Here is a 21,065-nt window from a genome sequence, read left to right as displayed (position 1 = left end):
ATGGACCAGAAAAAAATAGATATTCAAAAATACACACACGAAAAGCGACAAGGTTGTAGTTTTAGTGGACCCAGAAGCTTATACTGTGTCGTAGGTGTACTTGTACCAATCCACGAATACCTACAACAGGCCTCTGTTTGGCATCAGTCGAGAGCATTTTTTATACCTAGATTGTTTTTGAATCATGTTGTTAAAATAAACGCAGCTACGAACCAGACCTACTTAAATCTAGAAACTAGAAACTATACCTACGAAAAATAGACCTACTTCTCATGTGCAATTATGCACATGTGAAGTATCCTCGATATGGTCTGTGGAAATAAACTGTTTTCAAGGATTACAATAGGTAATCGAAAAACTCTTCTGGTAGAGATGACAATGTTATCCACAAAACCAATTACATATCTTAAATCTTTAATTTATACGTTTCCGAAGACGAATAATCGGATAGCATACGATGGGACAAGTTTCATGTCAAATGCAAAAAGTTGCTTCATGAACACAATTCTATCACTAACATAGCATTTATAGTCAGAGTCCGATCATAGCCATAGCAGGAAGATCTATTTTGATCGAAGAAAAAGTATGATCCAGTGTCATAACATAGCAACTTTAGATATAACAGGAAGTCCAAAATTAAATTAATAGTGACGATTGATGGCGGCGACTTGCTATCGATTCCGGGCGCCCTGGCTCTGTGGACAAGTTGGTCAGCAGGAAAAAAACGATTTATTAATGATTATAGCAACCAGTGATGACATCCAATGCGAATCGCACTGGAGACTCAACTAATGTGGAATGAAATTTATTATCAATTTATAGAAAGGTTTACGTTGAACTGAAAAGCTCCGACAGCCTGTTTGATAATGACGCTCGCTTAGTACGGGTGACCGGTTCGACTTCATGTCTCATTAGCCAATGAATTGGTGGCCCGACCAAGGAAGACGGTGGTCAATCCTAATCAATACTCAACTTGAAGTCCCATCTAGAGATGGATTGGCTTTGGAGTGTGGATGGGACGGCCTCTCAGGCAACAGGTATAACGAGAAAATCTATTAGTGCCAGGAAAATTTTGTCTAATTGTGTTTCTAGTTTCAGATACTAGTTGATGTGTTGAGCAATAGATAAAAAATCTACTAGAAACACTAATATTACCTGTAACAAAAATGTTCATTTAAAATTCAATTATTTCTTCCTATTCTTTCTCAGAAATACGAAAGGGAGAATTATTATACATATTTTTTTATAAATTTTACAATATTTAGAAAAAATGTCTCTGGGTTATTAGCTTTTTTGTTAAACTAATGCTCTACTAGCGTAAAAAGCTTGAGCTAAATTACCGTACAATTAGCAGTTACTACTTTGTGTTTGATCCGAATAATCAAAATTGCACAGGATACCGATATTTTTGGCACCAGTATGGCAAACAAATTTTCAATCATCGATTCTGATTATCTTAGTTGGTTCATCTTATCTTAACCTTTACACAAACATTAAATCAGGAAACTAAACATATTTTTCACTTATTTCAAAGTATCTTTGTACTTTTAAAATTTCCAGTCAGATCCGAAGAGCTTCATATGTTATTGCAAATAGAATAATTGAACAAAAATTACACCCACGGCACTGAATGGCAACACTCGGTAATTTATGTCTGCGGTTTTATTGCATATTACATCGCCTCTAGGTGAAGAAATTCAAATAAAAACAGTGATAATAACTTCTGCTACTGCGCTTTTTCTACCGTATCAGAAGGCTTCGATCGATTGCTGTATACACGACGAACGAGCCAATGCATCAACAACGATCTGCGAATTAGTGATTGTCACTCACAGCTTTATTACTATCTGGTTCAACGACAATTTGCTGCTTCTGGCGCGCGCGTAGGTGCTCAAAGCACAAAGCGTGAAATGCAGTTCTCCATGCTTCCATGGAATCGACAAATTGATGCTCTGCTGGCTCTACATCGTGTGCCATGCTATAGCATAGTCTCCCTTTTTTTATTCATGTTTACATACATAAATACCTGCCCTTCTGGGCACCCCCTCCAGAAATAGTTCAAGTCAACCTTCGCAGCAAACACACAATGGGATAGAGATGACATAAAAGGTGTGCCGCAGAAATGTGAGACTTCCGATTGAGAGTTATGTTTTTGCTACAACTGGCTGGTTCCCTAGCCAGCGTTGTATTAAATGTTATTGAACTTGACTTGCGGGTGCCATGTCAAGACGGTCAACACGGTAGGCACGTACGCGCGAAAAATGATATATCTGTGGAGTGAACGTGGCGATGTCAGGCGTTGTAGGTCGGTAGCCATGCCGTATAAAACAACATAAACTTTAAAGCTGGTAAAATTCGTTTTTACGTGATTGATGCGTTAGTGCAAAAATGAAATTGTTTCAAAATAAATTATGTGAAAAATCAATACTTACTTCACCTGTCATAAGACGAGTTTATACAATCCCATTGAATTCCACCACTTAATTGTATCTTGACAGATACGTATTTCGACCTCAAAAGTAAGGCCGTCTTCAGTGTCTCGTACTTGACTCGACTTGAAGTCGAGTCAAGTACGAGACACTGAAGACGGCCTTACTTTTGAGGTCGAAATACGTATCTGTCAAGATACAATTAAGTGGTGGAATTCAATGGGATTGTATAAACTCGTCTTATGACAGGTGAAAACATTCCACTAAAAAGCTCAAAATAATTTTCTTATCACAATACTTACTTACTTATGAATCCTGTACACCTCCGGTGGTGAAAAGGGTCGACTTGAAAGATCTCCATCCTGAGCGTTGCCCAGCTATCGCTTTAACCTGTTGCCAGGTTAGGTTTTTGTCGACTTCTTTTATTTCTTTATTGAGTCTTCGCCGCCAAGCGCCTCTGGGTCTGCCTTAGTTACGATGTCCCGCTGGGTTCCAGTCTAATTCTTGTTTACAGATTTCGTTTCCGCCCCTACGTAGAGTGTGGCCGACCCAGCCCCACTCCGATCCCAAATTTCTGTTGCTATCGGCCTCTGGTGACAACGACGATGGAGCTCGTTGTTTGAGATCCAGTTGTGAGGCCACCAGGCCCGAATTATATACCGCAGGCATCTGTTGATGAGTGCTCTCCATGTTTCGCTAGCGTATGACAGCACAGATTTCACGTTAGAGTAGAAAATTCGTATTTTGGTGTGTTTACTTATCTGCCTGTTTTTCCACATATTTCTTAAACTCGCAAAGGCAGCCCTTGCTTTATTGACCCGTGCGCCTATGTCGATCTTGGCAAGGGCGTAATTCCTCCTTATCTAGAAACCCCCCACTAATTTTTTTTAGGAAATTCACGAGGAAATTCCTTGAAGATATCTTTTCTTCTCTCTAAGATTTACTTCTAGATATTTCTTCGGCTATTCTCTCTTCAGGAAGAATCCGGCATTTCCTTCAGGCATGCATTCGAGAGTTCCGTCAAGAATACATACCGAATTTCTTCCCAAAATTCTACCAGAAGTTTCTTCAAAAATTTATGACGGAAATCCTCCGATTTATCTCCATAATTTCACTTGTAAATCTATAAGAAATTCCTTCGGAAATTCTTCTAGGAACTTCTCCAGGCATTCCTCTCGGAACTCTTCCTTTAATTCCTCCGGGATTACTTCCAGGACATTTTCCGGGAATACCTCCAAACATTCAATAGCGAAATCATCTAGCATTCCAATCTCGAATTCTTTTCACAATTACTTCAGAATATCCTCCAAGAAATCCTCTAGAAATATCTTCATGATTTTTTCCTCGAATTCGTCCAAATATTTCCCCAGAAATTCTTACAGGTTTCCGGGAGTTTCTTCAGGTACTTCTCCAGGAATTTCTCCGGGAGATTTTCCGCGGAAGTGTACTAGAATTCCTTCCGGACTCGGAATTTACTCGGATATCTGCCAAGAGTTCATCCAGAAATTTCTTCGGAACAATCCGCAGGGATTTTCTTCAGCAATTCATCTGGGAATACTTTCAGGATTTCATCTGGGAATTTCTGCATTAATTCCTCCTGGTATTTTTCTGGGAATTCCTTCAGATATTTTTTCGGAAATTCCTTTAGGAACTTCTCTAAGAATTATTTCAGGACTTCCATGTGGGAATTCCTCCGGAAGTACTTGTGGGAGTTCTTCCAGGAGTTTTTACAAGAAATTCTCCGGTAATACCTCCAGGAACTTTACAGGGAATTCCTGGACGATATTTGGCAGGAATTTCACGGGAAATGGGATTTCGGAAGTTCCTTCAGAAATATTGTTTCTCTTCCTCTAGGGTATTCCACCGGATGTTCCTCAAAGTACTACCAGTAGTTCCTTCGGAAATTCAATCAGGCTTTCTTCCAGTAATTCATTTAGCATTTCTTTAGGCATTTATCTACAAATTCCTCCAGAAGTTCCTCGGAGAATTTCTCTGGGAGTTCTTACGGGAATTCCTCCGGGAGGTTCTTTTAAGAATTCTTCCAGGAGTTCCTCCTGGAATTCTTACGGAAGTTCCTTTGGGAGTTCATCCTAGAATTCTTACGAGAGTTCCTCCAGGATTTCCTCCGGAAATTCTTTCTGTAGTTCTTCAATAAATTCCTCCAGAAGTTCCACCGGCAGTTCCTCCGAGAATTCCTCTGATAATTTCTCCGGAAATTCCTATAGAAAATTTTTCCGGGAGTTCCTCCGGAAATTACTCTGGGAATTCCTCCGGGAGTTCCTTTTCAGAGAAACACCCGGAGAAACTGCCGGTGAAACTCCCGGAGGGATTCTCGTAGAAACTGCTGGTGGATCTCCCGTAAGAACTCCCGGAGGAATTTCAGGAGGAACTCCTAGAAGAATTCCTAGAGGACCTCCCGGATGAGCTCCCAGAGAAACTATCGGAAGAACTTCGGGAGGAATTTCCAGCTTAATTTCTGAAGCCTAAATGATTTCCTGAAAAAGCCATAGAATAGAAGAATAGCTTCTGGTGGAACTCCTGGAGGAATTTCCGGAGAAACTCCCGGATGAATTGGTGGAATTCCGGAGGAACTCTCGAAGGAATTTTCTGGAAGAATTTCTGAAGAAACTCCCGGGAGAATTTTCAAAGGAACCCCGGGGAAACTACCAGAAGCATTCTCGGAAACAAGAAAATTCATCTTATAGACAAATCTCGTCTAGCTGAAACCTTTGTTGGGGTGTGTAGCTGGACCATCATCATCATCAGAGGACCTCCCGGAGAATTCCCTGAGGAGCTCGCAGAGAAATTCTCGGAGGAGCTTCTGATGGAAAATCTATATAAATTCCTGAAGAAGCCTAAATAAATTCCAATTCTGCCGAAATTCCCGGAAGAATTTCCAAAGGAACTGCCGATAGAACTACCGGAATAATTCTCGAAGGAAATCCTAGAGAAATTCTTGGTGGAAATGCCGGTGGAACTCCTGGAAGAATTCCAGGTGAAATTTTCGGAGAAACTCCTGGAGGATCTCCCAGTGGAAATCTTGAAGTTTCATCCGGAATTCTTTCAGGATTTCATTGCGAATTAATCTAGGAATTCCCCCGAAAATTTCATTGTTGATTTCATTTTCGGTATAATTTCTGTATAAATTTCCGGTGGAATTCCTGGAGAAATTCTTTGAAATTTTCAAAAGAAATTAATCGAAAATTTTATGGAATTTACACAAGAAATTCAACCGTCTAAGACGAATTAAGTACTGTCCATTTAATTCCACCAGTTAATTTTCGTTATCTTTGCAGATACGTATTTCGACCACAACTATGTGGTCGTCTTCAGTGTCTCGTACTTGACTCGACTTGAGTCGAGTCAAGTCGAGTCAAGTCGAGTCAAGTACGAGACACTGAAGACGACCACACAGTTGTGGTCGAAATACGTATCTGCAAAGATAACGAAAATTAACTGGTGGAATTAAATGGACAGTACTTAATTCGTCTTAGACGGTTGAATACATTCCACTAAAAGAGCTTAATATATTTTTCACAAGAAATTCGTTGATTTTTCGTGAAATTCTCAGGAATGTTTACTGGCAGTTCTGCGGAATTTCCACGGAATATTTTTATTCTTAAAAATTATGAGAAAACGGCACGAAATTATTTGAATTATTGCAGGGAATTCTGCAGAACTTATAAAGAAGCTCGTGAAGATTTTCTTGGAGTAAATAATGGTGGAATTTTCGAATCAATTCCCGGTGAAATTTATTGTGGAATTCCTGAAGACACTGCCGAAGAAGTTGCTGGGGGCATTCCTAAAGAATCCTTAACTTCGTTAATATTTTTCTCACTTTATTTGACAATATCTGATGAGCAATAAATCACGCATTTTCAAATCCATTATGGTTTTCATCATTATTGTTTAGATTTGGTTTGGATTTGGTTTCATGTGTTAATATTCATGTGTTTTTATGAAACTACTATAAAACTGCGATTAAGAAAGACCAAAAAAGTTGGCAACCCCTTCTCGAAATCCTGGCTACGCCCATGGATCTTGGTACAGCCGTCTGACGCCATTTGGCTATCAAGATATTGGAAGCACAGGGATTTTTTCTCGGCTTCGCAGTCTCTATGCAGTTAAACAACTACTTATTATCTATTTACCGACGTTTCGATGTTATATTACATCTTCTTCAGGGATTTAGAAATGTATAGCTGTTATCGTTTTGAAAGCTCTGTATGAACATAATCCGTCTAAACTACTGAAAAAGTAGGTGCAAACTCTTCTGAACATAAAACATTAATCAAGGCTATTATCTGAACTAGGTTAGTATCTCTCACTTTTCGGTCAACGGTCAGTTTGTATCACTAGCTGTGGTGGAAATATTTCAATACTCGCTGTAAGTGCGTACGTTCGTGGTGTCGGAGAAGAATTCCGTTACTTGATTAGGTGATTTCCATGTGGCCTTGTGGATATTCTTGCGGGGGAAGAAAGTGCTTCGGACTACCATTCCGCGGGAGGCTGCAAAGTTTATGCATCGTTGGCCGTTGACGTTCGATACGGTATGCAGACTATCCGGTCCGATGACCGGTCTATACATTTCCTCCCTTCCTACCTGAGCGTTCATGTCACCGATGACGATTTTGACGTCCCGCAGTGGGCATCCATCGCATGTCTGCTCCAGCTGTGCAAAGAACGCTCCTTTCTCGTCGTCGGGTCTTCCTTCGTGTGGGCAGTGCACGTTGATGATGCTATAGTTGAAGAAACGGCCTTTTATCCTCAGCTTGCACATCCTTGCGTTGATTGGCTGCCACCCAATCACGCGTTGGCGCATCTTACCCAGCACTATGAAAGGCCAATTCCCAGCTCGTTGGTGGTGTCACAGCTGTTGTTGTAAGCTTCCAATCGTGATCCTTTATTCGTCGCCTGGGTCGTTGCCGATTGTATCGAGTCGTATTATCTTCTATGTCTAATGAACTAAAGAATCTGAAAAAAAAGGATGGATTTTCCACATAAACTTCTGGTGAAACATTAAAGTTGATTATGGAAATCCATTTTCCTGGATCCAACAACAAGTGGTTCGTTTGAAAGTCAAAGATGTTCAGTAAGAACAAGTAAAATGTATGATGATGCGAAAAATGTTGCACAAGCCTTGGCTGACGATATCTTCACGAAAGCCAGGGTAGAGAATGCAGTGAGATCTTTTGTGCCTTATAACTCTGCAGGACCGGACGGAATAATTCCAGCAATGCTTCAAAACGGAGAATCAGTGTGGTCCTTAGTTGTAGACGATCTTCTAGGAAGCTTAGAAGAAAAAGGTTTCGAGGCTGTAGGCTTTGCTGACGATATTGTCATCATAGTGAGGGGGAAATTCGACAATATCATTTCTGAAAGAATGCAATGGGCTCTAAATTTTACCCAATTGTGGTGTATTCAGGAAGGCCTTAGCATTAATCCGTCAAAAATTGTAATTGTACCATTCACTTGATCTTGATCTAAACTTGATCTAAAAGCTCTAAAGCTTGGAGGACTAGAAATTCAGCTTAGTGAACAGGTCAAATACCTGGGAGTCATTCTGGATTCTAAACTGAACTGGAATGCTCATATTGAGTGTGCGATCGGAAAGGCAACTAGTGCCTTCTGGATATGCTCTAAAACATTTGGAAGAAAATGGGGCTTAAGACCAAAAATGATAAAGTGGATCTATACTTCCATTATTCGTCCAAAACTGACATATGCTGCTCTTGTATGGTGGCTGAAAAGAGGTTACTGTACAGAAGAAGCTGACAAAACTGCAAAGGTTAGTGTCCATTGCTATAACGGGAACGATGGGTAGCACCCCTTCAAAATCTTTAGATGCAATTCTTAATCTGCTACCATTGTACGAATTCGTGCAGTTAGAAGTGGAAAAAATATGCAAAACTTAAACGATTGGAGTTATTCAAGTCAGGCGATTTAGTGAGCCACTTGAGTATCTCACAAAATTTTCAATATGGGCCAGTGATGAATATGAGTGGAGACTGGATGAAACCTGTGGAGAACTATGATATTCCTTATAACATACGTGAGCCATCACGTATGGACTGGGAAGTCGGAAGTCCCACTGTTCGGGACAGTTCCATAAAATTCTACACAGATGGCTCAAAATAGGAACAAAACGGGAGCAGGAATCTTCGACCCTGGGATATCGATCTCAGTGGCAACGGGAAACTATCCAACGGTGTTCCAAGCGGAGATTTTTGCTATAATGAAATGTGCTAATATCTGTGTAGAGAGAAAATATAGATATGCAAATATTTTTTATCCTCACAGATAGTTAAGCGGCACTCAAAGCATTGAGTAGCTTTAAATGTATATCAAAACTTGTCTGGGACTGCATTTTTGCATTGCGAAAAGTGTGCCAAGAGAACTCCGTAAATCTGTACCTACTGGGTTCCAGGACACCGTGACATTGAAGGTAATGAAAAAGCAGACGAACTTGCGAAACGAGGTTAAAATACACAGTTTATTGGCCCAGAACCTTTCTGCGGCATATCATACTGAACTATAAAAATGGAATTGAAATCCTGGGAAGCACAAAGGTTGATGACCAACTGGTTGGTTTCCGAAAAGTGTGCTCAATCAAAGAGATTTGTAATTCTCAGTTAAAGTAACCGAAAAGCTCTTGGAGCTCAGCAAGAGAGCTCTTTGCACCTTCACTGGCCTAATAACCAGACACTGCCCGAGCAGATATCACTTGAAAAATATTGGCCAGATTCAGAATGATATCTGTCGTTTCTGTAACATGGAACCTCGGAACAACTGATTGCAGTTGTGATGCATTGTACAAGGGTAGATCTAAATTTCTAAATAGTGGCTCTATGCAACCAGGAGATATTTGGACTGCAAATCCTGGAAAGGTGGTGGGTTTTATTAACTCAATTCTACCGGACTGGGAAAAGACGCATCTTAGGTTGTTTGCTTGACAAATGGTGATCAACCTATAAGATGCGAATACATAGTGAAGAGTAATCAGGGGTATACCACAAAAGTTCAACTCAATGGGCGCAGTGGTTCTACGCCCCAACAAAAAAAATCTTCTATGTCGTTCGTAATTGTTGTTTTTAATGTCGGCTTATTCAGACCGCATCGTGCTTTCGTGCTGTGCGGTTCTTTCACTCTTTGCGGAAGGAAGTTTTTAATACTACCCGAAGCAATGAGTATTAACAAAAACAAGAGGGAGGGGGAGTCTCTGAATTCTCCACTTTCTTCAAAGAAACAAGGTTTCAAGACCGACCTGCGCAAGCGAGGAAAAATAGAAGGAAGCTGGAGACTTCAGATATTCCTTCTAACTCTAACGTTGACATTATTTCATCTCCTATCGAACTGAGCAATCAGTTCGATTTGATTAACGACGAATTTGAGAAAATCGAATCTATCTCTAGCCCAGGTGATTCGATTCATGCGAAGAAACAACGAATTCCGCCAATTGTGGTATCTGTTGCCGAGTTTTCTGGATTTCGGAATGAAATCTTGAGTAACCTTCAGGGGATCAAGGTTTCATTTCAGATTGCTAGGAAGGGTGACTGCCGCGTTTTGCCGGGATCCTTTGACGATCGCAAACGTCTTCTTCAGTTTTTAACTGAGAAGCGCCATAAATTCTTCACATACGACGACAAAACTGAGCGATTGTTCAAAGTCGTCTTGAAAGGTCTCCCCAGTGATGATAAATCACTGGATGAGATTAAAACTGAAATTTCTCAATTACTTGGATTTGCGCCAGTCCAAGTCATTAAGATGAAAAGAAATCCCACTCTGGTACTTCCCAAAGGGCATTTCTCAAGAATTTTATTTAGTTCATTTTAACAAAAGTGAACTAAATAATATGAAAAGTTTGGAAAAGGCCTGTATTATGTCCCATGTCCGTGTTACATGGGAACATTTCCGCAGGCCTGGGGGAAATTTCCAAAACCCCACTCAGTGCCGTAAGTGCCAAAAGTGGGGTCACGGAACCAAACATTGTCACATGGATGCTAAATGCATGATTTGTGGTGGAACCTCTCACGCCAAGGACGCATGTCCTGTGAGAGAAGATTCCAATAAATTTAAGTGCGCAAATTGTGGGGGCAATCATAAATCCAATTTCTGGGAATGCCCTTCACGCAAAAAAGTTTTGAATTCCCGTGCAAAATTGATGACGGGAAATTCCAATTGGATCCCAGATTCGACGGGTAGAAATTTTTCAAACGCTCAAATTTCGAAACCGGTTACCGGTCGAGCAATTCATACCCACCACAATTCACAAACAAATTTTGCCGCTCGTCAACGGGTAGCAAGCACTTCAGTAAATTCCAATTTTTCCAATATACCCACGTATGCAAACATCGCTGCTGGTAGACAAAATTTCTCTTCTCAAAATGAGGTTTATACCCATGTCCCAACGGAAAATAACGGTCATGTTGCCGATTCAGGTAGCATGTCAGCTTCCGATTTTGATTTTTTAACTGAACAATTGCATCACATGATAATGCAATGTTCAAAGCAAATACCATTCCTGAAGCTGTTCAGGTTGGTATAAAGTACACACAAAAAATTGTTATCGGACTCCGTTTCAATGGATCCAAATAATTTTGTGAAAGTTCTAAATTGGAATGCCCGCTCTCTAAAGGGTAAGGAAGATGAATTATTCAACTTCCTTTCAGTTCATAATGTGCATATTGCCATTATAACTGAAACGTATTTAAAACCAGGACTCTCCATTAAAAGAGATCCAAACTATTTTATCTACAGAAATGATCGTCTTGACAGCGCCTGTGGTGGGGTCGCCATTGTCATCAATAGACGTATCAAACATAAATTATTTTCTTCGTTCGAAACCAAAGTTTTTGAAACCTTGGGAGTTTCTGTTGAAACAAATTTTGGACAATTTTCCTTCATTTTCCTTTCCTACTTGCCTTTTCAATGCAATGGGCAGCAAAAGAATTTGTTGAAAGCTGATCTTCAAATTCTGACTCGCAACAAATCAAAATTCTTCGTAATTGGTGACTTCAATGCCAAACACCGTTCATGGAATAATGCTCAAAGCAATTCCAATGGTAAAATTTTATTTGAAGATTGTTCTGCGGGATATTATACTATTCAATATCCCAATGGACCAACTTGTTTTTCTTCCAGTCGAAATCCTTCTACAATTGATTTAGTTTTAACGGATTCAAGTCAGCTCATGCTGACTTTGACTCTGATCACCTTCCTGTGACGTTTGAAATCTCACAAGAAGCCATTTATAATCCAATCAGCTCTACTTTTAATTATCATAGAGCTGATTGGGATTTATATAAAACGTATATCGATAGGAATTTTGATGTTGATATTCCTCTCGATACCAAAAGTGATATTGATAATGCTCTCGTATCTTTGACAAATTTAATTGTCGAAGCCAGAGGCATTGCAATTCCGAAATGTGAAGTTAAATTCAACTCCATTATTATTGACGACGATCTTCAGCTACTGATCCGTCTTAAAAATGTGAGGCGAAGGCAATACCAAAGAACTCGCGATCCCGCTTTGAAAGTTATTTGGCGAGATTTGCAAAATGAAATTAAAAAACGTTTCGCTATTCTGAGAAATACCAACTTTGAGAATAATGTCTCGAAGTTGGATCCCAGTTCGAAGCCCTTTTGGAAATTAACGAAAATTCTTAAAAAACCTCAAAAGCCAATTCCAGCGCTTAAAGAGGGAAATAAAATTTTATTAACAAAAGGCTCAAAAACTTGCTCAGCAGTTCGAGAGTGCCCATAATTTTAGTCTAGGTCTCACTAGTCCAATTGAGGATCAGGTTACACGAAGCTTCGAAGACATTCTCAACCAAGATAATGTTTTTGACCCTTCGTTGGGAACTAATTTGGATGAAGTGAGATCTATTACTAAAAAATTTAAAAATATGAAAGCCCCAGGTGATGATGGTATTTTCTACATACTTCTTGAGAGCTCTTTATCCTTTTTGGTTAATTTATTTAACAAATGTTTTCAATTGGCATACTTCCCAGATAAATGGAAAAATGCCAAAGTTGTTCCAATTTTGAAGCCGGACAAAAATCCAGCTGAGGCTTCTAGTTATCGCCCAATCAGTTTGCTTTCTTCAATAAGCAAACTGTTTGAAAAGATTATTTTAAATAGAATGATGGTTCATATTAATGACAATTCTATTTTTGCTGATGAGCAATTTGGTTTTCGCCATGGGCATTCAACCACTCATCAGTTATTAAGAGTTACGAACTTAATTCGGCTCAACAAATCTGTAGGATATTCGACTGGAGTTGCTCTTCTTGATATAGAGAAAGCATTTGACAGTGTTTGGCATGAAGGTTTGATTGTAAAATTGATGAATTTTAATTTTCCTCTGTACATTATTAAACTGATCCAAAATTATTTATCAGATCGCTCGCTGCAGGTAAACTATCAGAATTCTAAATCTGATAGATTACCTGTTAGAGCTGGTGTTCCCCAAGGCAGCTTCCTGGGGCCCATATTGTATAACATTTTTACTTCTGACTTACCTGATTTACCACCAGGGTGTCAAAAATCTTTGTTTGCAGATGACACAGGTCTCTCAGCAAAAGGGCGTAGCCTTCGTGTCATTTGTAGTAGATTGCAAAAAAGTTTGGATATTTTCTCCACTTACTTGCAAAAATGGAAAATTTCCCCGAATGCTTCCAAAACTCAGCTTATAATTTTCCCACATAAGCCGAGAGCTTCATATTTGAAACCTTCTAGCAGACATATTGTCACTATGAATGGGGTTCCAATTAATTGGTCTAGCGAAGCCAAATATTTAGGACTTCTGCTGGACCAAAAATTAACTTGTAAAACCACATTGAAGGCCTTCAAGCCAAATGTAACAAATATATTAAGTGTCTATATCCACTTATAAACAGAAAATCAAAACTTTGTCTTAAGAACAAACTTTTGATTTACAAACAAATTTTTAGACCAGCCATGTTGTATGCTGTGCCAATATGGACTAGTTGCTGCAATACCAGAAAGAAGGCACTCCAGAGGATTCAAAATAAAATTTTGAAAATGATCCTGAAGTTGCCTCCGTGGTATAGTACCAATGAACTTCATAGAATTTCTAATATTGAGACATTGCAACAAATGTCCAACAAAATAATTTCCAATTTTAGACAAAAATCGTTGCAATCTTCTATTGCAACGATTAGCTCCTTGTACCCTTAGTATAAATTAGGTTAAGTTTAGTTTAAGTAGAAAACATTGTAATTCCTACACGGTTTAATTCAACCAGAGGAAATATCCTAACTGTGTGGACAAGATTGGCATTAGATGTTGTGATAAAATTATTATAGCAAAATGCCATTATCATCAATTCCTTGAAATCTGCATTTGATATATGTTCTAATTATATGCTCTCATTTATTGTGTAACTCGAATCAACGTGTATTGTGTTAATTTGAGCTCCATGGTAACGCAAAAATGTTTTATACCCGTAACGCTGGGTAGATACCTCTTCGTGGTGTGTTACGGGGTAAGTTCTACCATGGTCACATTGCCAGCTACAGGCACATCCTGATCCAACGAATACCTTCCCAATATCCAACTCCGTGGTACTTCTTCCTTCTCTCCCTAGTGACGGTACAGATAAGCGAAGCCAGAAATAGTTATTCTAATGCTTTTGTCATTTTTGTCATAGATTGAAATTAAGGACTACACCCACCTTGATTTCTGATAGCAATCTGGACAGAGATTTCAAAGGAAACATGAGTATCACTAGTTTCCAGTCCACGAAATAATTTATAGTAATTTATTTATTTTCCATATTTCATTATACTTATTTTTTATATTTCACTATATTTATTTTTCATATTTTTACATTTTAATTTTTTAAGTTTTCATATTTTTATAATTTTATATTTTAACATTGTATATTTTTAGTTACGTATTTTATACCTTCCTTATCTAACACTTTTATGTATATTATTTCTGCGCATTAAAATTTTAATTTTATTATATTTTTATATTATCATATTTTTATACCTATTTAAATTTAACATTACACTTTCTTTTTTGATATTTAATGATTTAATATTTTTAAACTTTTATATTTTGTATTTTTGTATTTTCATATTTAAATAATTTCATGTTATTACAATTTCATATTATAATATTATTATATGTTCCATATTCTTATATTTTTCCCATTTTTATACCTTTATGTGCTCACATTATGACGCTTTTATATTTTTATATTTTCATGCTTTCACATTTGTTATTCCTGTATATGTTCATATTTTTATGTCTTTGTATTTTTAATTTCAAATTCCATATTTTAATCTTTTGTATTTTCATATATTTGTATTTTCGTTTTTTATGCCATTATATTTTCACATTGTTATAATTTCGTATATTTAATTTTCATATTTAAATTTTTTGTCTTTCTTATATCTTTATACTTTCATGTTGTTATAATTTTTATGTTTATGTTTTTATGTTTTCATATGTTTTTATACTTTCATATTTCCATGTTATATATTTTTGTGTTTAAATATTTTTATATTATCTTATTTTCAGATCTTCATATTGTCATATTTTCAATATCACTTTTTATATTTTCAAATTTTTCAATAATTTCATATTCTCATGCTTTTAGGTTTTTTTGTACTCATATTGTTGTATCTTCATTTTTTAATTTCATGTTTTCATATTTTTTCATTTCATATAGCAATTTTTATTCTCTTATTACATTATATTTTTATGTTTCTTATTTTCATATTATAAAATTTTCATAATTTCATGCTTTTATATATCTCGCTTAACTTTTCAAAAGGACCTAAGTAACATTTTAGTCATGAATTAGTTTAAATAGCGCAATCAACAGGAAAACATGAAAGCTATCGATTGCTGTTCTCAAATTTATTCATGACAAAATGTTACTTAGGTTCTTTTGAAAAGTTAAGCGAGATATTTATATTATTGTATTATGTATCTTCATATTTTCATGATATAACATTTTCATAGTACACTACAAAACATCCCAGGAATGAAAGCTTCACAACCTGCCATGTAATTTTTATGCAGACGACGTCCTGGCAAATGACCTGCTATCTGATACTCATAACATTCTAAATAATAATCAAATTCTTTACAATTTCCAGCTTCTTCTACAAGAGATGTACATCCCGAGTTAACTTTGGCTCCCAATTGATGTTATGTTCTACAAATATATATATATATATAAAATTTGATATAATTTCTTATTATAATGTTATTCATTTCACTACATATTTATATAAAAACTACCAAAATAAGAACTTAAAAAGAACGCGGTGCGTATGGTACGGTATGTCCACGCATCCTTCAACCCCTGTAGATTCGTGATATGTATCATGTTGAAGTGACTACTTGAACACGATACATCTCGAAGAATCATCTCTGCGGCAAACACAACGCAGTGGGCCTGGCCGCTTTGAAGTTTATGTCATACCACTGGTATGCTGTAAGCCTCAATATTGACAAGAAAAATTATTGGGCGTCATCTAACTCAATGATTTTCCAGGATGCTTTCTTTGTACTGGCTGCGTTTGTGTTCGATTAGATTAGATTAGATTAGATTAGATTAGTAACGCAAAAATGTTTTTGGTTTTCTCGAGTTCGTGTCAGAACGAAACGACGACGGAAGTCAGTTTGCTGAGTATTGTTGCGGCGAACGGTCGAGCTTAGAAACCTCGTCCGGTCACGACAGGAAGCAAGAAGTGAAACGTAACAAATCAAGCTCTATCTGGAATAAGGGCGAATGTCGCAAGAGAGAATTCTCTTCGCCGACTTCCCCTCTTTTAAAATAAAGTGACAAGCAGATGATTTCGTTGCGGTTTTTCCCCTCAGAACGAAAGAAAACAATGAAAACTTGCATTCTGAAGTGATAAACCGCGATGAAATCCACTGCTTGTCACTTTTATTTAAAAGAGGGAAGTCGATGAAGAGAATCCTCTTGCGACATTCGCCCTTTTACCAGATAGAGCTTGAAATGAGAAATGGGTAGTAAGAAGTTATTGGTAAGAAGTGAGATGTGATAGGTGAGAAGTGATAAATAAGACAGTGAGTAGCAAGCATCGCGAATCGGACCAAAGCCTGAGAACAATTCTGAAATCCTTGTTATGCACCCAAATACCCCGTTCTATGGTAGCCAGGTTACGTTTTCATCTGTAGAGTGAGCGACTGCTTCATCAGGTTTGGAACCACATTGGATCCAACACACACGAGCTGGGAACAGCTTTCATAGTGATGGGCGATATGCAAAGGCGCGTGATCGGGTGGTGGCTGATCAATGAAAGAATGTGCAGGTTGAGGATCAAAGGCCGGTTCTTCAACTTCAGCATATTCAACGTCCATAGCCCACACTCCGGAAGCACTGATGATGATAAGGACGGATTCTACGCGCAGCTGTAACGTGAGTACGACAGCTGCCCAAGCCACGACATCAAAATCATCATAGGAGATTTGAACGCTCAGGTTGGCCAAGAGGAGGACCGACTTAGACCGACTATTGGGAAGTTCAGCGCTCACCGACTGACGAACGAAAACTGCCTACGACTAATTGATCTCGCCGCAGACGCAACTAACTAAATGTAACACACAACAAGCGACGGAGACTCTCTCTCGCGCGCGCTCTCGCACATTCTTTCATTGATCAGCCACCACCCGATCACGCGCCTTTGCATATCGCCCATCACTATGAAAGCTGTTCCCAGCTCGTGTGTGTTGGATCCAATGAGGTTCCAAACTTGATGAAGCAGTCGCTCACTCTACAGATGAAAACGTAACCTGGCTACCATAGAACGGGGTATTTGGGTGCATAACAAGGATTTCAGAATTGTTCTCAGGCTTTGGTCCGATTCGCGATGCTTGCTACTCACTGTCTTATTTATCACTTCTCACCTATCACATCTCACTTCTTACCAATAACTTCTTACTACCCATTTCTCATTTGTTACGTTTCACTTCTTGCTTCCTGTCGTGACCGGACGAGGTTTCTAAGCTCGACCGTTCGCCGCAACAATACTCAGCAAACTGACTTCCGTCGTCGTTTCGTTCTGACACGAACTCGAGAAAACCAAAAACATTTTTGCGTTACCATGGAGCTCAAATTAACACAATACACGTTGATTCGAGTTACACAATAAATGAGAGCATATAATTAGAACATATATCAAATGCAGATTTCAAGGAATTGATGATAATGGCATTTTGCTATAATAATTTTATCACAACATCTAATGCCAATCTTGTCCACTACACCAGAGGCAATTAAAATGTAATCATAATAACTAAAAGCGTAACATAGCAAATAAGGATGATAGTGTTAAGAAAACACGGAACACCTAGTCTAAGAGATAAATGCATGTATTAGATAATTAGCAAATAAAAAAAGTTAAAAAAAAAAAAAAAATGTCGGCTTATTGGGCCTGCGCAAACCGCCTGTCTCGTCGGAGGGCCTTCGGGTCAGGGCTGTTTAGCGTCCCACATAACACCATGACTTATAGCCTTTTTGGGTAACTGAAGAATCTTCGATAGGCTCTACCTCACCAGGTTGGCGCTACCTACATCGCGTTAAAATGACTGCCTTCTCGAAACAAAGCTGCGTGCACAGTTTTGCTTAGAGTTCCTCACTGGTCAGCTCAAACATGGGGAGTACTGGGAGTACTCGCTGATGTAAGCCGCTCCTAACCTCCTAACAGACGGTCGATCAGATTTGCACCTCCCAAGAGTAGCAAACGCTCTTTTCACTGTCAGCATAAGACCATAATTCCCACCAGGGTTGGTTACTCAATCAACAATAACAATAGATTATTCATTAGTAGTTGTAATAAAATAAATCATTTTAAATTTCTTCTTCAATTACCAAACATGAAAATGAAAACGCAAAAAAGCTTATGAACTCCGAAATCTTGTGCTTCAAGGATCCCTGGGATCCCTAGAAAACAACCAGATACGCATCGGATTCTGGACGACCCAGGATTTATTATGAGCCCAGCGACTTATGCAACTTTTTCTCTCTTATCTTTTCAGGGTCAGAATGGCTTCGAAGAGATCCGCCGATTCGTCAAACAGGGCGGTGACTTTGGCAAGGATCTCATTGCAATCCTGCAGGAGCGTACGGAGATCGAACAGATCTACGCAAAGTCACTTTCCAAAATTGCCAACAAGCTCAATAAAGCGTGCCGTGATTTGCCTGGAACGATCGCCGACTCGTGGCGAGCGGTTTCCACGGAGATCGAAAGCCGCGGGGAGATTCACCGACAGTTTTCCAACTCGCTTGCGGACGAGCTGGTCAAACCGCTCAAAACGGTACTGGACAACCAGCACAAGGCCCGCAAGGCTATCGAGAACAATGTGGACAAGTCGGCGCGGATTCTGGCCGAGTGGAGGGCTGCCGAGCTGAAGGCCAAGAAGGGTTCACATCACGCATCGCGAGAGAATGAGAAACTGCAGGACGCAATGCTGGATGTAAAGTAAGTATGACAAGTGGGAACAAATTTGGATCATCATCATTGCAAAGTTAGGCATCTACCAATGAAAAAAATGTCCTATACTTTGAACCAATGGTGTTTAAGTTGTTTAATATATTTTTTCCCAATATTCTTTTCTAGATTACAACGATCACCATCGTTGGGCATACTGCACAAAACCATAGAAAAGGAATCAAAATCCTCCGAGAAGGACAGTTCTAAGCTAGATACCAAACGCAAGAAAGCAGAAGACACCGTCAAGAAAGCAGACGTTGAATACTACACTCTGTGTATCCGAGCCGAGCGAGCGCGCGTTGATTGGGAGATGTCCGTCCTTCGGGGATCTTCGATGTTGCAATCGCTGGAAAACCAACGGCTCAACCACTTCAAAAACTATGTTTCTAGCTACTTACGACTGGTGTCCGATATGAATCCAGTTGTGACGAAGGTCACCGATCGACTCGGTCCGCAGGTCCAGATGTGCAACGTGCAGAAAGATTTAGACGTTTTGAAAAACATTCGCCGAGCTACGGAAGGACCAAGTGAACAGCTTTTGCCAGACTTCTACTGCGAGCACACCACCCTGGCCATGAATCGAGAACGAAGAAAGCAATCACTAGTCAAACTGCTGCAACTGATCCGCCAAGATCTGGACCGGGAGCGACGATCTCGAAACAGTCTCAAAGGATTCTCGCAAACATTCGAACCCAATGTTGAGGGGAATCAAAACATTGCGGATAAGTTGTATCATGTGAGTAATTTGGTCTGCGTTAAAAATGGGGCGTTGTAAACCAATTTCGCATTTTTTGTTTGCACAGATAAGGTCAATGTTAACATACTTGGAGGGTGCTAGGTACAAGCTGCAGTCGGCACTATTTGAGCTAGATCACAAGCCTCGCTCGAGTCATCCATTAGCGCAGCATATACAGGTTGGTATTTTTGTTATTTGGTTGCGGTGCGCACTCCCCGCAAAATACGTGAATGAAAAAAGTCAAACAATGTTTCATTAAATTATTTGCGTTTCTCTCTCGACAGATAACACGAGATCGCACAGGGTTGCAGACGAGTGTGCTAAAGGTTCCCCTTTGGCTGAAAAACGAACAGGAGGAGGAAGATAATGGACAGGAGTCGAGTACGAATGGTGGGTGTTCGGGGTCGGACATTGGCGGAGAAAGGGTAGAGTGCCTGGACATCAAGAATGATACGCTGATAAAGCACATGGCACAAAAATACGGCAGGACGGAAGAGGATCATTACGTAAGTAGCTTGTCTGCTCCAAGTATGATAAGATATTTTTGAATTTTAATTTCTAATTTTATCTGTACAGAGCTCCAATAAATCCAATAAAATGAGTTCTCCACCTGATGAAAACGGCCCAACGTGGGACAGAGGCGTAGCGGATGGTGTGTCCAATCAGCCAGATTCGGATTTTGGTATGTGCAGAATAACCAGTATTAACACACTTCAACCTCTATTTACGACAAAAAAAAATCAATTCAAAATAGTTAACATGTCAACTTTTACTCGTTGTGCTAAGCTTGTAGCCCATATAATGAAAAACTTTCGTCATAGCATTCAAATGCATTGTAAAATAACCATCTAAGATTTAAACAATCAAAAAACCAGATTAAAAAACACCTAGCGTTAATGGTGTCTTTCTCGCATTATTAACAAAATAAAAGAAAAAATACATTAGATAGGTCAAAATATCATTTTAGTAGGATGGATATAGCTATTTGCATAAATTCAAATTTATTTGCGTTCACTTGAATGCATTCCAGCAATTCCTGGAAAACAATTTAACTTATGTTTTATTATTTACTAGCAGACCCGACGAACTTCGTTTCGCCTAGAATTAACTTATTCTTATTCTTATTAATTCTCGAGTTATGAAGAAATTGGTGTTTCATTTGTATGGTGAGGTATGGTGGCCCCCTTTCCAAAGCGTGGAGGGATCTCGAACCATCTTAAGAACCTTCTCCGACCCCAAAAACCTCCACATACAAAGTTTCGCGCTGATCGTTCAGTAGTTTCCGAGTCTATAAGGTTCAGAAAGACAGAAATTCATTTTTATGTATATAGATTTCATTTCAAGAACCAAGTGGTACAGTCACAGTCTGTGAATATCATCACTTGCCTTTCGTTACCC

The 21,065-nt window shown here is 38.9% G+C and overlaps 1 protein-coding gene across 5 annotated transcripts in view; it reads left to right on the top strand.

Moving 5' to 3' along the window:
* LOC134204693 (uncharacterized) overlaps positions 1-21,065 on the top strand; it is a 109,102-nt gene that overhangs the window by 79,554 nt on the left and 8,483 nt on the right. For all 5 annotated transcript variants that reach the window (XM_062679473.1, XM_062679472.1, XM_062679471.1 and 2 more), the window contains exons 3-7: positions 18,477-18,919; positions 19,058-19,667; positions 19,735-19,845; positions 19,952-20,173; positions 20,244-20,349. In XM_062679473.1, coding sequence (XP_062535457.1) covers positions 18,477-18,919; positions 19,058-19,667; positions 19,735-19,845; positions 19,952-20,173; positions 20,244-20,349 — 1,492 coding nt within the window. The remainder of the gene's footprint in view (positions 1-18,476; positions 18,920-19,057; positions 19,668-19,734; positions 19,846-19,951; positions 20,174-20,243; positions 20,350-21,065) is intronic.

The sequence above is a fragment of the Armigeres subalbatus genome, unplaced genomic scaffold, assembly GCF_024139115.2.
Source record: "Armigeres subalbatus isolate Guangzhou_Male unplaced genomic scaffold, GZ_Asu_2 Contig823, whole genome shotgun sequence".
In the NCBI taxonomy this organism is placed as follows: Eukaryota; Metazoa; Arthropoda; class Insecta; order Diptera; family Culicidae; genus Armigeres; species Armigeres subalbatus.
Note: the sequence above shows the minus strand (reverse complement) of the source record. Positions and strands in the feature narration are given on the sequence as shown.